Here is an 11,250-nt window from a genome sequence, read left to right on the forward strand (position 1 = left end):
CCACAGGTTTTCCTGGAGCGCGTGGCAGCCAGGGCGGTCTTCCACCTTCCATTATAATCCCAGGAGAAAGAGGCCTTCCAGGACCGCGGGGTATCCCAGGCCCGAAAGGGATTTCAGGGGGGCCAGGACCTCGAGGCCCACCTGGAGACCCAGGTTAGTTTACAATTTTTCATACCAACCCATTTTTACCAAAAGAGTATAAAAGTATTTCATTGGTAATGTACACGAAGTACAAGAAAAGCACTGCGACAGATTTATTCTGTTTCTGAACAGGGTTCATGGGACCTGTTGGACTTAAAGGCATGCCTGGGATTGGTGGTACTCCAGGAGTGCCAGGTTACCGCGGCGAGGTGGGCAATGTGGGGCACCCTGGTCTTCAAGGCATGGAAGGTACGTCTCTCACACTGCGGGGCAGTTTGGGATTAGGGTTATAATCCTGGATTAAAAGATTTAAAGTAAATGGGGGTTAAGACAAAAAAATAAAACAAGCAATTTTGAAGGTTCAAATATTGTCTTTGTTGAAAACTTGTCTTAGTAAAATAGATATAAATCGAACCCAATGACAACAACAGATGGCTAACTGAATCCATGATTCCCCAAAAGGACAAAGAGGCAGGCCCGGCGGCCCAGGATTACCTGGCATGGCGGGCCGCAGTATCAGCGTGGGCTACCTGCTGGTGAAACACAGTCAGTCAGACCAGACGCCAATGTGTCCGGTGGGAATGTCTAAACTGTGGGACGGTTACAGTCTGCTGTACCTGGAGGGCCAAGAGAAGGCCCACAACCAGGACCTTGGTGAGCCAGTGTGAATAAGTTGACTCTTCTCTTAGCATTAAATGATGTTGCTGGTTTTGCTAACATTAATCGTACTATCTTGTCATAAAAGGTCTTGTAAAAGCAGAAGATGAAACCTACAAAGTCTCAGAAACCTGCTTTATCTGTTATTTGTGTCCTTTGCCGGGACTGAATCCTTCCCAGCACTTGTCCTCTGATCTTCCCAGTCGGATTCAGTTGCTTTGAGGATTTCTAATTAAGTCATTTAATTTTGCTCCTAAGGGAAATTGGGTTTTCAAAGAGGCAGAATTAATTTTGCATTTCAAGGTTTGCCAAAAAAACCGATAAAAATCGAAGAACCTCTGAGAAAATTCTCGCAAATTCTATTCTACTTAATTTTCCACCGGATCTTGCTTCTTTGAAAACTCAAAATACTTGAGAGGTGAAGCAGGAAACATGGCAGGGAAAAAAAAACAAAAAACTTTAAGCCATTTACTCTTTAAACTCACTTTTCCGATGTTTGTTCCCAACAGGTTTGGCTGGTTCCTGTCTCCCACGGTTCAGCACCATGCCCTTTCTGTACTGCAACCCTGGGGACATTTGCTACTACGCCAGCAGAAACGATAAGTCCTACTGGCTGTCAACCACTGCTCCCCTCCCCATGATGCCTGTGGAAGAAAAAGAAATCCAGCCGTACATCAGCCGTTGCTCGGTTTGCGAGGCTCCGTCAGTCGCTATTGCAGTTCACAGTCAGGACATCACCATCCCACAGTGTCCCGTGGGCTGGAGGAGCCTGTGGATTGGCTACTCCTTCCTTATGGTGAGTTTCTGTTTTGGGTGGAAAAATAAAAGCTCCTGACTTCAGTTCATTTACATTGTGTTGCAAAATCATCTTCACATCTTCTTTGGTGTCTTTTGCAACAGCTTCATGTGAGATAGCATCACACAAAACTGTGATGCTATCTTTGCTTGGTGAAAGACATTATTTTCATGTAGAAGCTGATATTTTTGCAAAGTTCCGCGACCTCAGAGTGAACGGACAGAGAGTCATCAACATCAGTTTACAAGTGCTTACAAGACTCTCCTTTGGATTTACACCAGAACGTTGACTCAGGCTGTATGTTTAGCATTGCTGTGCATCTGACGGGTGAACCTCTGCAGCAGTCTCAAGTCTTTTGCAACCTCTAATAGATTTTCTTCCAGGATTGTCTCGTATTTAGCTCCATCCATTATCTAAAAACGTAAACAAGCGTCGCTGTAACTGCTGAAGAAAAGTATTCAAGTAGAAATAACATGTTCAGGATGATGTGCAGTGGTAGTTTTTGTGGATTACAAAATGACACCCCATGTTGCAACACTAGATTACCTTTTATTTCCACCTCTGTCTCACTGGAAGGCACTCTCACCTTTCTTTCCCGCAGCATACGGCAGCGGGAAACGAAGGCGGCGGTCAGTCCCTGTCATCGCCCGGCTCCTGCCTGGAGGACTTCCGCACAACGCCTTTCATTGAGTGTAACGGAGCCAAGGGCACATGCCACTACTTTGCTAACAAGCACAGCTTCTGGCTGACATCCATAGACCAGTCGTTCCATACTCAGCCGTCATCGGAGACGCTAAAGGCGGGCCAGCTCCTCTCACGCATCAGCCGCTGTCAGGTCTGCATGAAGAACCTGTGAGGAACTCTGCCTCAGCGCCGACAGACGGACCTGAAGTTCTTACCTGACTCGACGCCAACGAGTAACTTTCTCGCAAGCCGCAGAGCTCAGATGTGCAATGACTGTGCAATTCTTTGAGCTTTAATGTGCACTGTAGATACAGCAAGGAAAGCCATAAAATAAGAACAACTGCATCATGGAACAACTGTATGTTTGTTATCTGTAATTTTGTGTGTTAAATTTGACTTGGTGCTTTACTTTTTAACTTATTACCTCAGTTATTATGACACATTGTTAACCATCAAAGACCACAAAGTACAGCTGAACCAAAGATGCTTCTGTTTAACTGCGTATTTCTGTGGCTGAGCTACAGCAGCCCCACCTTGAAGCCACTAACACTGCCTCCCAGCCAGCTGAGGGTCTATTTTTTTACATACCCTGCATCATTTTATTTGCCTGTACAAAGCTTATTTTTCTATATTTACAGCAACCTGTGCTCTTTTTTTTTTAAATGCATGTATCAACTGCTGTTAGCTCATCTGTTTTTCATATGTTCACAAAATGCACTGACTCTGTTTAGACATTTAAATAAAATAAATTTGACCCTCTTTCCATGCGTTTCAATGCATAGTATTGTTAGAAAATATTTTACTGCACTCATATTTTGCTTCTAAGAAACCAGACCTAACTAAAACATGTCAGGACAGGACAAACTCCATCATTCAAGACATAGCAGATTTTGCTAGTATTTGCATGCGAGTCGTGAACATTTTTAGTTTTTTTTCTGTAAGCTACTGATATTTCTCCTAAATTTAAATTGAGATATAATTTTGAGTAACTAATTGCAGAAAATGAGTGCCACAATAGAATACCTACTTCCATTTCCTACTTGCAAAACCACCTTGTAATTATTTTTCGCAAATTATGGGGGATTTGCTTTTAATTTGTTGTTGCTGTGTTCTGCAACAACACAGTTTGCTCCTTTACAAATTATGTTCCTGCTTTTTTTTGTCAACAAACAAGACAAAGATTATCTGAATAAAAGCAAAACAGTTTTCAAAAGATTATTTCCTGTATTGAGGAAAAACTGCTATTCAAATCAACCTGAACTTATGTGAAAAAGCCTCAGCCCTGTAAACCTTTGTGCTACAATTTTAACTGGAGTGCCAAAATGTTCTGCATGATAGTTTTAATTCCGCCATGTTGAAGGACTTTTGCACAAGAGTGCTCACACTCCATCACTTCAGTCAAATTTAAGTCCAGATTTTCTGTAAACCATCTGCAACTTGTTTTCTTTTGCTTTCTACCCATTCAAAGGCGGGTTCACTCGCGTGCATTGGATCAGTGTCCAACTGCATAACACAACTGTGCTAAATCTAAGGTTATGAATTGACAGCTGGACATTATACTTCCAGATTGTCTGACAGAAAGCAGGATTTATGGTTCCATCAGTCTTTCTAAGTCATCCAGGTTATAACCACACTGCCAACACCATGTTTGGGGGTAGACGCCTGTCCCAAAGCAAATACTTCTTCACAGCATTTTATTTTCTTATGAATTTGCTAAGTGCTCAACTCTCAACCCATTTAATTCAGTTGCATATTATTTAAGAAAAGTTTATTCCATTTCATTTTATTTTGGTTCTGACCCCTATTTGGGTCAGATTATAATCCATCCACCTAAAATGTTGGGAGTGGTTTCCTGCTGGCAGATACCATTTACTGGAGTCAAACTACTACTGACGGTAGTGCATAAAAAGCTGTTTTAAATAGAATCAGATATTAACACTTGGTTGAGAGAAACATTACACTGTAGATGGTGTTTACACATAGCAGCTGAGCCAGTTTCTTGGGTCAAGACTTAACCTGGTTAACCGTTAACCTGTCATTGTGAATGACAAACTGTGAATGACAGGTTAAGTTTGTTAACATCTCCAGGAGGAGTGTCTTAATGCTGTCAATCACACTTGTGTACGAGCTGCTTATTGTGCTAGTGGCAGATAAAGTATCATTACAGGAAAACTGTTCATCCACTGTAGTTTAAAAAAAAGGAAGCATGTCTAGCTAGCTGGACAAAGAGAATAGAGAAATGAGAGACACTTTGAGACTCCTGGGCACCACTAAAGATCAAATCTGATGGTATCCATGATGCGGTCATTTACCTCTTCACGTCTAATATAGCTGTGCCAAGTAAAACAAACATGACAGACCATAAAACGGGGTCAAAGTTCAGAGAGCTAAAGCAGAGTCTCTAAAGTGGGTCAAATGCTCTACTTCAGCTCTAAAACAAATAAAAAGGTCAAATTCACATGAATACAATGTCATTTGATTCAATATTTTCATTCTTCTGATGAAGTTACATATCCAAGAATGAAGACAAACCTGAAAATAAATTTTTTATTACATTTTATATAAAATTATATTTTAAAAAATTAAACACTTATATTTTCATCATTCAAATATAAAGACAAACATCAATATTTATAAAAAAATTTTAAAAATGGTTAAAGTGAAATGTGATCAAGATTGTATAATAAATGAAATGAATGATTAGTGCAGTTCATTTAGTGGCAGTACGTAGTAAAACATTTACAGCAGTAATTTACTTTCTTTTCTTAATGTGTTTTTTTTTTGGGCCACAGGCACATCTTTGGAATATTAAACCATAGTTTGAGTTATTAAACTAGGAAGTCTATTTCCCTTCCTATTAAAATGTCTCTGCCCAAACTGAATCTACAGTCATATACATCTTCACATCATTGGGAAATGTGTTTGCTATCGAGTCACAGTCAAGGCAAACGCAAAACAGTACCGTCACAGTGTGGATTTAATGCTCAGTCAAACATGGTGACTGATTAAAAACGAGTCTGCAGCTGGGAGCCTCGTTGGTGCTTCAGATCTCTAACAGCAGCTGGATTTGCCCCGCTTCCCGCTGACCTGCCTCCAGTCCTCCAGGTCTACGGTCGGAGACGCCTGGTTCTCTTGTCTCTTCCTCAGGATGGCGGGCACCGCCAGATCGAACAGCGTCTCAAACAGGACGTCCACGTTGTACCCGGTCTTGGCGCTCGTCTCGAAGCACATCTTGTCTGCCGGGAGGCTGCTCTTCTCGTCCAGGCCTTTGTATCGCAGTATTCTCCCGTAAAGGGCCACCGCGTCCTCCCGCGCCACCTGCTTGTGAAGCAGCATATCGGAGAGGGACGTGGGGGACGCAGGAGGAGTGGGAGAGGCGGACAACACGTGTGTTTCTGTCCTCCCCTCCTCGCACTCGGTTCGGTCCTCGGGGAGTCCGTCCGAGTCCTGGCAAAGGTGGGCTTTGGAGTCAGTCAGGTCGGCCTTGTTTCCCACCAAGGCGTAGATGCAGTCGTGGTTGGCGGTATCGGTGAGAGACAGGAAGCGCTCCTCCAGCTCAACGAGGCTCTGCCAGTTAGTGACGTCGTAGGTCAGGATGATGGCGGCTGCTCCTCGGCAGTACATGGAGCCCAGACCGTGGAACTGCTCCCGACCTGGAAAGACGGGAAAAGTTACCGCTTTACCAACGTTACCTCAGTCAGACTGGATCAAGAGCATCTGAACAGAGAATCGGAAATCCAGTTACCGATTCTCAATCACATTTAGGTTTGGACTTTGGCTGGACCATTTTAATATGAATATATCCTGTCATAGAAAACATCCCATTCAAGTGTAGCGAGTCTTTTGAGGTTTCCCATCAGGTTTTCTTCTAGTATTGTCCTGTATTTAGCTCCATTCATCGACCCAACTAGCACTGAAAACCAATCCTACTACAAAGTGTTCATAGACTTTCTTTAGCAGTCAAAATTGAAATATCCAAGAATATTAAGGCATTTTGAACAACTGTTGGATTAGTTTGGATATAATACTGCAAACAGGTTTCACTTTAAGTAGTGTATTTTGCTAGACAATCGAGTCCTTGTTCCTCAATGTGGATCAATTTGTTTGGTGTAAACAGTCCTGGAAAAACCATCTGCAGCACTTTATTTGAAGAAAAAGCTGTGAAGTCTTTGTCAGGCCACGCAGACCTGGCAATTTGTCTTTTTTCCTGAGGGAAACTGAAGAATCTTAGCAAGAGAAGAAAAAGGGATTGACCGAAGGCCTTTCAAACAGAAGACGCTTGAGCTGCTTCAGCAGAAATCTAGCTTTCTTTTAATGTTAACCCCTCAAACCTATAACAGCAAAGTAAGGGATAAAGCCAGAAAATTTGAGTCAAATAAGGACCATTTTTTTGTTGTTGTTTTTTTACAAGCAGTGTAGTGGAAAGACAAAGAGTGTTTTATGCAAAACAGTCAGCAGCTTAAAAACAAAACAAAGCTTTGTAGTCGGGACGTGAAGGGGAACATTGTGTGTACGAACACATTTCTCTGGGAATGTTTCATTTAGTTGTTTCGTAATTCAATATGCCCAGCTACAACAAATGGGGTTTAAACAATAGAGTAGTGATCAGTCACATATTTTTGGACAAAAATAACCCTGCACAGTGAAAAGCCCCGGTATTTGCAGGACTTGGAGAACCTCAGCCGCCTGCGAATAGCTAAAATCAGCAAATACTTAAGATATCCTTACAACTGCCAATTTTAATAGTTCCAACACCAAATATACCTTTATTATGAATTAATGCACACAGTGGAAACAGTCTTAGCACAGTAGCAAAAGCTAATAGCTGCAGTTTTCCTTATTTTCGCTCTTGGCGTTACAGTCAATCAGCAGTAAGGAAAATAAATGGTGCTCATGAATAAAGACCAGCCAAAAAGAAGTGAAGCATCTAGGTATTTCAGCTTGCCAAGCAGGATTTCCTGTCCAGTATCATAGATATGCCTTACAAAAACTATCTAAAGAGAAGGGAGTTTCCAGAAACAATTTGGAGTTCTGTTTCACCAAAAAAATGTACAAATACTGAACTCCAAATAGACGTGTGTCCACTGCAGTTGAATAAACATGGATCGTTTCTCAGTTTGGCTTCATTTGAATTGAAATCCAAGCAAATAAACAAGTTAGAAACTATGCATCATACTTGACCCCCCAAAAAACAAGGGAAAAAAACCATGTTGCTCTGGCATCATGGAAAGTTTATGATGGTAAATGTTAGTGGCCTTGGTTTACCTTGATACTGCTAACCAGTCAATATTTCATCTGGACAGAGGTGAAATTGTGCCAGTGACACCACATTCACTAAAATCTGAAATGAAGCCAATTTTCTACCTACAAATTCAACATAACACATATGGGATTTTTTTTTAAACTGTCAGCTTTATGACCAAGAGAAGTGTGTCGTATTTGTGGAAATACTGCTGTGTGTGTGAAACTTTGGAAAAGACAGGATGGAGCAGGGAGAGCCACGACTCATCATGTGACTGAAGAGGAACTGGGTCGAGTTTCTTTTTAAAACACTTGAACTGAAAAAAGAAAAGGGGTAAATGTCGCCGGGTGCAATGTGACTGACGGCCGTCCAAAAACTACCATGACCCCTCCGTCTGCTGCTTCTGCTTCCACAGCTCTGTGGTCGGTGCTGATGGATATGCAACAATAGCTTTACTAAACGGTGATTCAATAGCGCTGATCTGGCATTTCCCGGCCATGTTGTGTGGACAGACGCAGCGTGGGACCACAGAGGTCACAGACTGAAGGGACACAGGCAGGAAATGGCTCAATGGTGACAAGGCCAGTTTGTCCCTTATCTCTGTGGCTCACTAGCTCAACTGAAGCTAGAATGGTTTTCTATTAATCATATTTACACAACACTGGAATGCCATTCTGAGATTATCATGAAGAAGCAATATCCAGGTCAAGGCAAGAGGACAAGGTGAATAAAAGCCGATAAAACCTTAAAAAAAGAAAGAAAAAGCCGGCATGGTCTCTTCATAAATCACAAGTGTTTTAGGTCCTAGATAAAGATCTACAGTAGTTGAAGAGCAGGTCGTAGTCTTCATCAACCCTCACACTTTCTTACTGTAAAGGAAAGTCATGCAGGTGTTTAATAGAAGCTTGGTTGATTTTCACACCTTTGCGACGGTAGATAAAAACAGTTTCACATGCAAGTATCAGCTGATCTACTATCACAAATAAAATTAAAAAAATTAAGGAAATCGAGGCTGATTTATCGGTGCAGCCCTACTTTTCTTTATTGTCTGCCAAGATATAATGCTCAGCTGACTGTGACGGTGAAATAGCAAACATAAGATCAGTGATGCTTTGCTGACAATGTGAACTCTGTATTTCCGAATGTTTTTGTCCGACCTTCCACAAAATGTTATCTGAAAATAAACCAACTATCAGAGACCACATATGGTTGCACTCTACCACCGGAGCTGTAGAGTCAAAACACAACACATCATAACCACATTTCAATGAAATCCGTCAGTCCGGAAGCAGACTGACAGACTGGTTTGGTTTTCAATCAAACCACTGATGAAATCAAGCTTGGCTTTGATCATACCCAAACTGATAAAACATCTTAGAGCAACTGAAAAGTGTTCAGATTTTTCATGCATTAAAAGCAGATAGAGGTCATCAATTTCTGAAGGCTCTCCTTCAAAAGGCACCAACAATTGTTGAATTAAAAGCAGATGGGGGAGTATGTGAACAGATGCGAACCCACACAGTGATGGAAAATGCTTTGACTGGGTCACATTACTACAACATTGAGCAACACAGCACATGACGGGCAAAACAGTGATTCTAGTACACATCAAGCAGGAAGGACTGAAATTACTTCACGAGTAGTATGACTGATTAGCATTCTGACCAAAAAAAAAGAAAGAAGCAATTAATAAAAAAAGAAGAGAAACAATTGTGCTACATCATGATAACACATATTTGACTTTGGATGAAGCAGGATGTAAAGAGTTCACCAAAATAAAACATGTATCAGTAACTTTTGACTCCAAGTATCAAACCAAAAGACGAAGTTGTGACAAAGCAGAAACTAAAAAAAAAAGTCTCGAGTAATGATAAAAACTAAACTATTTATATCAGCATATCTGAGAGAGTACGAATGACTGTAAACTCTTTTTTTTTTTAACGCAACAGACAACCTAAACTTGAATTTTGTGTTAAGTGATGGTCTGGAAAACACCTTTACTACAAACTCAAGCTGAATTAGTTCAGACACTTACTGGCACATCAAACTCTCAGAACCGATGAAACGTTTTGTCACACCACATCTATGTTTTAAAGTCTTTACCAGAGAAAGTGCATAAATGATCCAAAGTTTCTCTGGTAACAGCACCACTCTTTCCCCCACCTGTTGTACACAATACCTGTCATATGGGTAAAATACGGATATTACACTTTCCCTGTAAAATGTGGCTATTTGGAAAGGTTTTCGGTTGAAAAACATGGACAGAAATGGTGTGGAATCTAATAAAGCGTTTATATGGCAGTGCAGTTTGGGGTAGAAATAGTTGGGGACGTTTAAAATAACAGATAAAGTGTTAAAAGTAAATATTGTAATGATTTAAAATGATATTTTCTTAAAGTTACAGCTTGAGAATCTATCACGGTGCAACTTTGATAGTTAGAAAAGCCCATCTATCTACTCAAACATGCAATAAAACCTAATCTTTATTCTTGTGTGTGTGTGTGAGAAAGCTGGTATCTGGCTGGCTGGACCTCATTGTGTTGGATTATCGGATTGTTTTCCTCCTGTCTGACCTGAAAAGATTGGATTGTGCAAGGCTTTGCATGAGCAGCTCTGGTTGTTCCTAACAGCCAGGGGGAAAGCTTCCAGGCCACCGTTCCCATGAAGCAGGCCGCCTGGCTGTGATCACTGAGCGGTCACATGCTGCTGATTGCCTCGGGTGGCGACAGCATGTTTCCTCAGGTAAGCATTGATAATGAAGCACACACAAACTAGCCACGTCAAAAAAACAACAACAAAAAAAACAAGCGGATGTATTACCGGCTGTGTCCCAGATTGATATGTTGTACGGTCCCCACTGTTTGAGGAAAAAAGCCCCTCCGACGGTGCTAATGGTGTCTTTGAACTTCCTCTCCATGTATCTGTGGAGCAGCGACGTCTTCCCCACGTTCATGTCGCCCAGGAAAACAAGCTTCACGTCGGGCTTCTTCATCTTCGACAGGTCGGGCATGGTGATGGTCTTCAGTCTACAAGTGTTATCTATTTATTTTCAAACTCCGACGAGGAGACGCGGTCTAACTCAGGAAAATAACCCCACGAAAGTACCGAATTTCTGCAACGAAAAGCATTTTATGAATAAAAATAAAAGCTGTTTCTTCTTCACTGTGTGACAGTTACACTTCAGCACATTCCTGCTGAGTGAGTCTGAACTTCAAAAAAGTAACTGAGGTGAAACAAGAAGGAGGTGGGGAACCAAAGAGCGAGGAGGAGTTTTTTCTCCCACGGTACTGTCTTACAGGCTCAATTAACAGAATCCGGCGTCTTTTAAAGCTACCATCCAGTGGTGATTTTCTCTTTGTTTTTAATACCTTGTACACTAACAATATGACTGCAGTCAAGTAATAAAGTATTCATTTAAACTGCAGGACGTTATAGAAATACAATAGGTTTTTAAATCACACAGAAGGTGACAACTGCTTTGCGTTTTTGGGGTGATGACATTACAAAAGTGAAAAATTATTCATCAGATGTCATATACGACCAATGTGACAGTCAAGCATATTTCAGGAACACGTGAAGTTCTAGGAAACAACTTTTAGTAGACCTTAGCAGGCATCTTGGGAGTCGGTGAAGTACCAGAAACATTAATAATACTAATATATATATATATAAACATAAACGTCCTCATCCTGGCCGCCCAGGAACAGGCCCTAAACACCAGAGCAATAGA

General features: G+C 41.3%; 2 protein-coding genes across 5 annotated transcripts in view; one reads left to right on the forward strand and one right to left on the reverse strand.

Annotated features, from left to right (window-relative positions):
* The window catches only part of col4a2 (collagen, type IV, alpha 2), a 54,735-nt gene extending 51,698 nt beyond the window's left edge, over positions 1-3,037 (forward strand). For all 3 annotated transcript variants that reach the window (XM_016673122.1, XM_007555364.2, XM_007555366.2), the window contains 5 exons: positions 7-153; positions 274-390; positions 604-795; positions 1,308-1,594; positions 2,196-3,037. In XM_016673122.1, the coding sequence (XP_016528608.1) occupies positions 7-153; positions 274-390; positions 604-795; positions 1,308-1,594; positions 2,196-2,450 (998 nt within the window). In that variant the 3' untranslated portion in view covers positions 2,451-3,037. The remainder of the gene's footprint in view (positions 1-6; positions 154-273; positions 391-603; positions 796-1,307; positions 1,595-2,195) is intronic.
* A 1,964-nt stretch (positions 3,038-5,001) lies between these two features.
* rab20 (RAB20, member RAS oncogene family) overlaps positions 5,002-11,250 on the reverse strand; it is an 8,065-nt gene continuing 1,816 nt past the window's right edge. Inside the window, exons 1-2 of one of the 2 annotated variants that reach the window (XM_007555368.2) lie at positions 10,341-10,814; positions 5,002-5,931 (exon numbers count right to left, since the gene is read on the reverse strand). In XM_007555368.2, coding sequence (XP_007555430.1) covers positions 5,330-5,931; positions 10,341-10,530 — 792 coding nt within the window. In that variant the 5' untranslated portion in view covers positions 10,531-10,814 and the 3' untranslated portion in view covers positions 5,002-5,329. Of the gene's footprint in view, positions 5,932-10,340; positions 10,815-11,250 lie in introns of those variants that run through there. The other variant, XM_016673129.1, reaches the window with a different exon arrangement.

The sequence above is a fragment of the Poecilia formosa genome, unplaced genomic scaffold, assembly GCF_000485575.1.
Source record: "Poecilia formosa unplaced genomic scaffold, Poecilia_formosa-5.1.2 Scaffold70, whole genome shotgun sequence".
In the NCBI taxonomy this organism is placed as follows: domain Eukaryota; kingdom Metazoa; phylum Chordata; class Actinopteri; order Cyprinodontiformes; family Poeciliidae; genus Poecilia; species Poecilia formosa.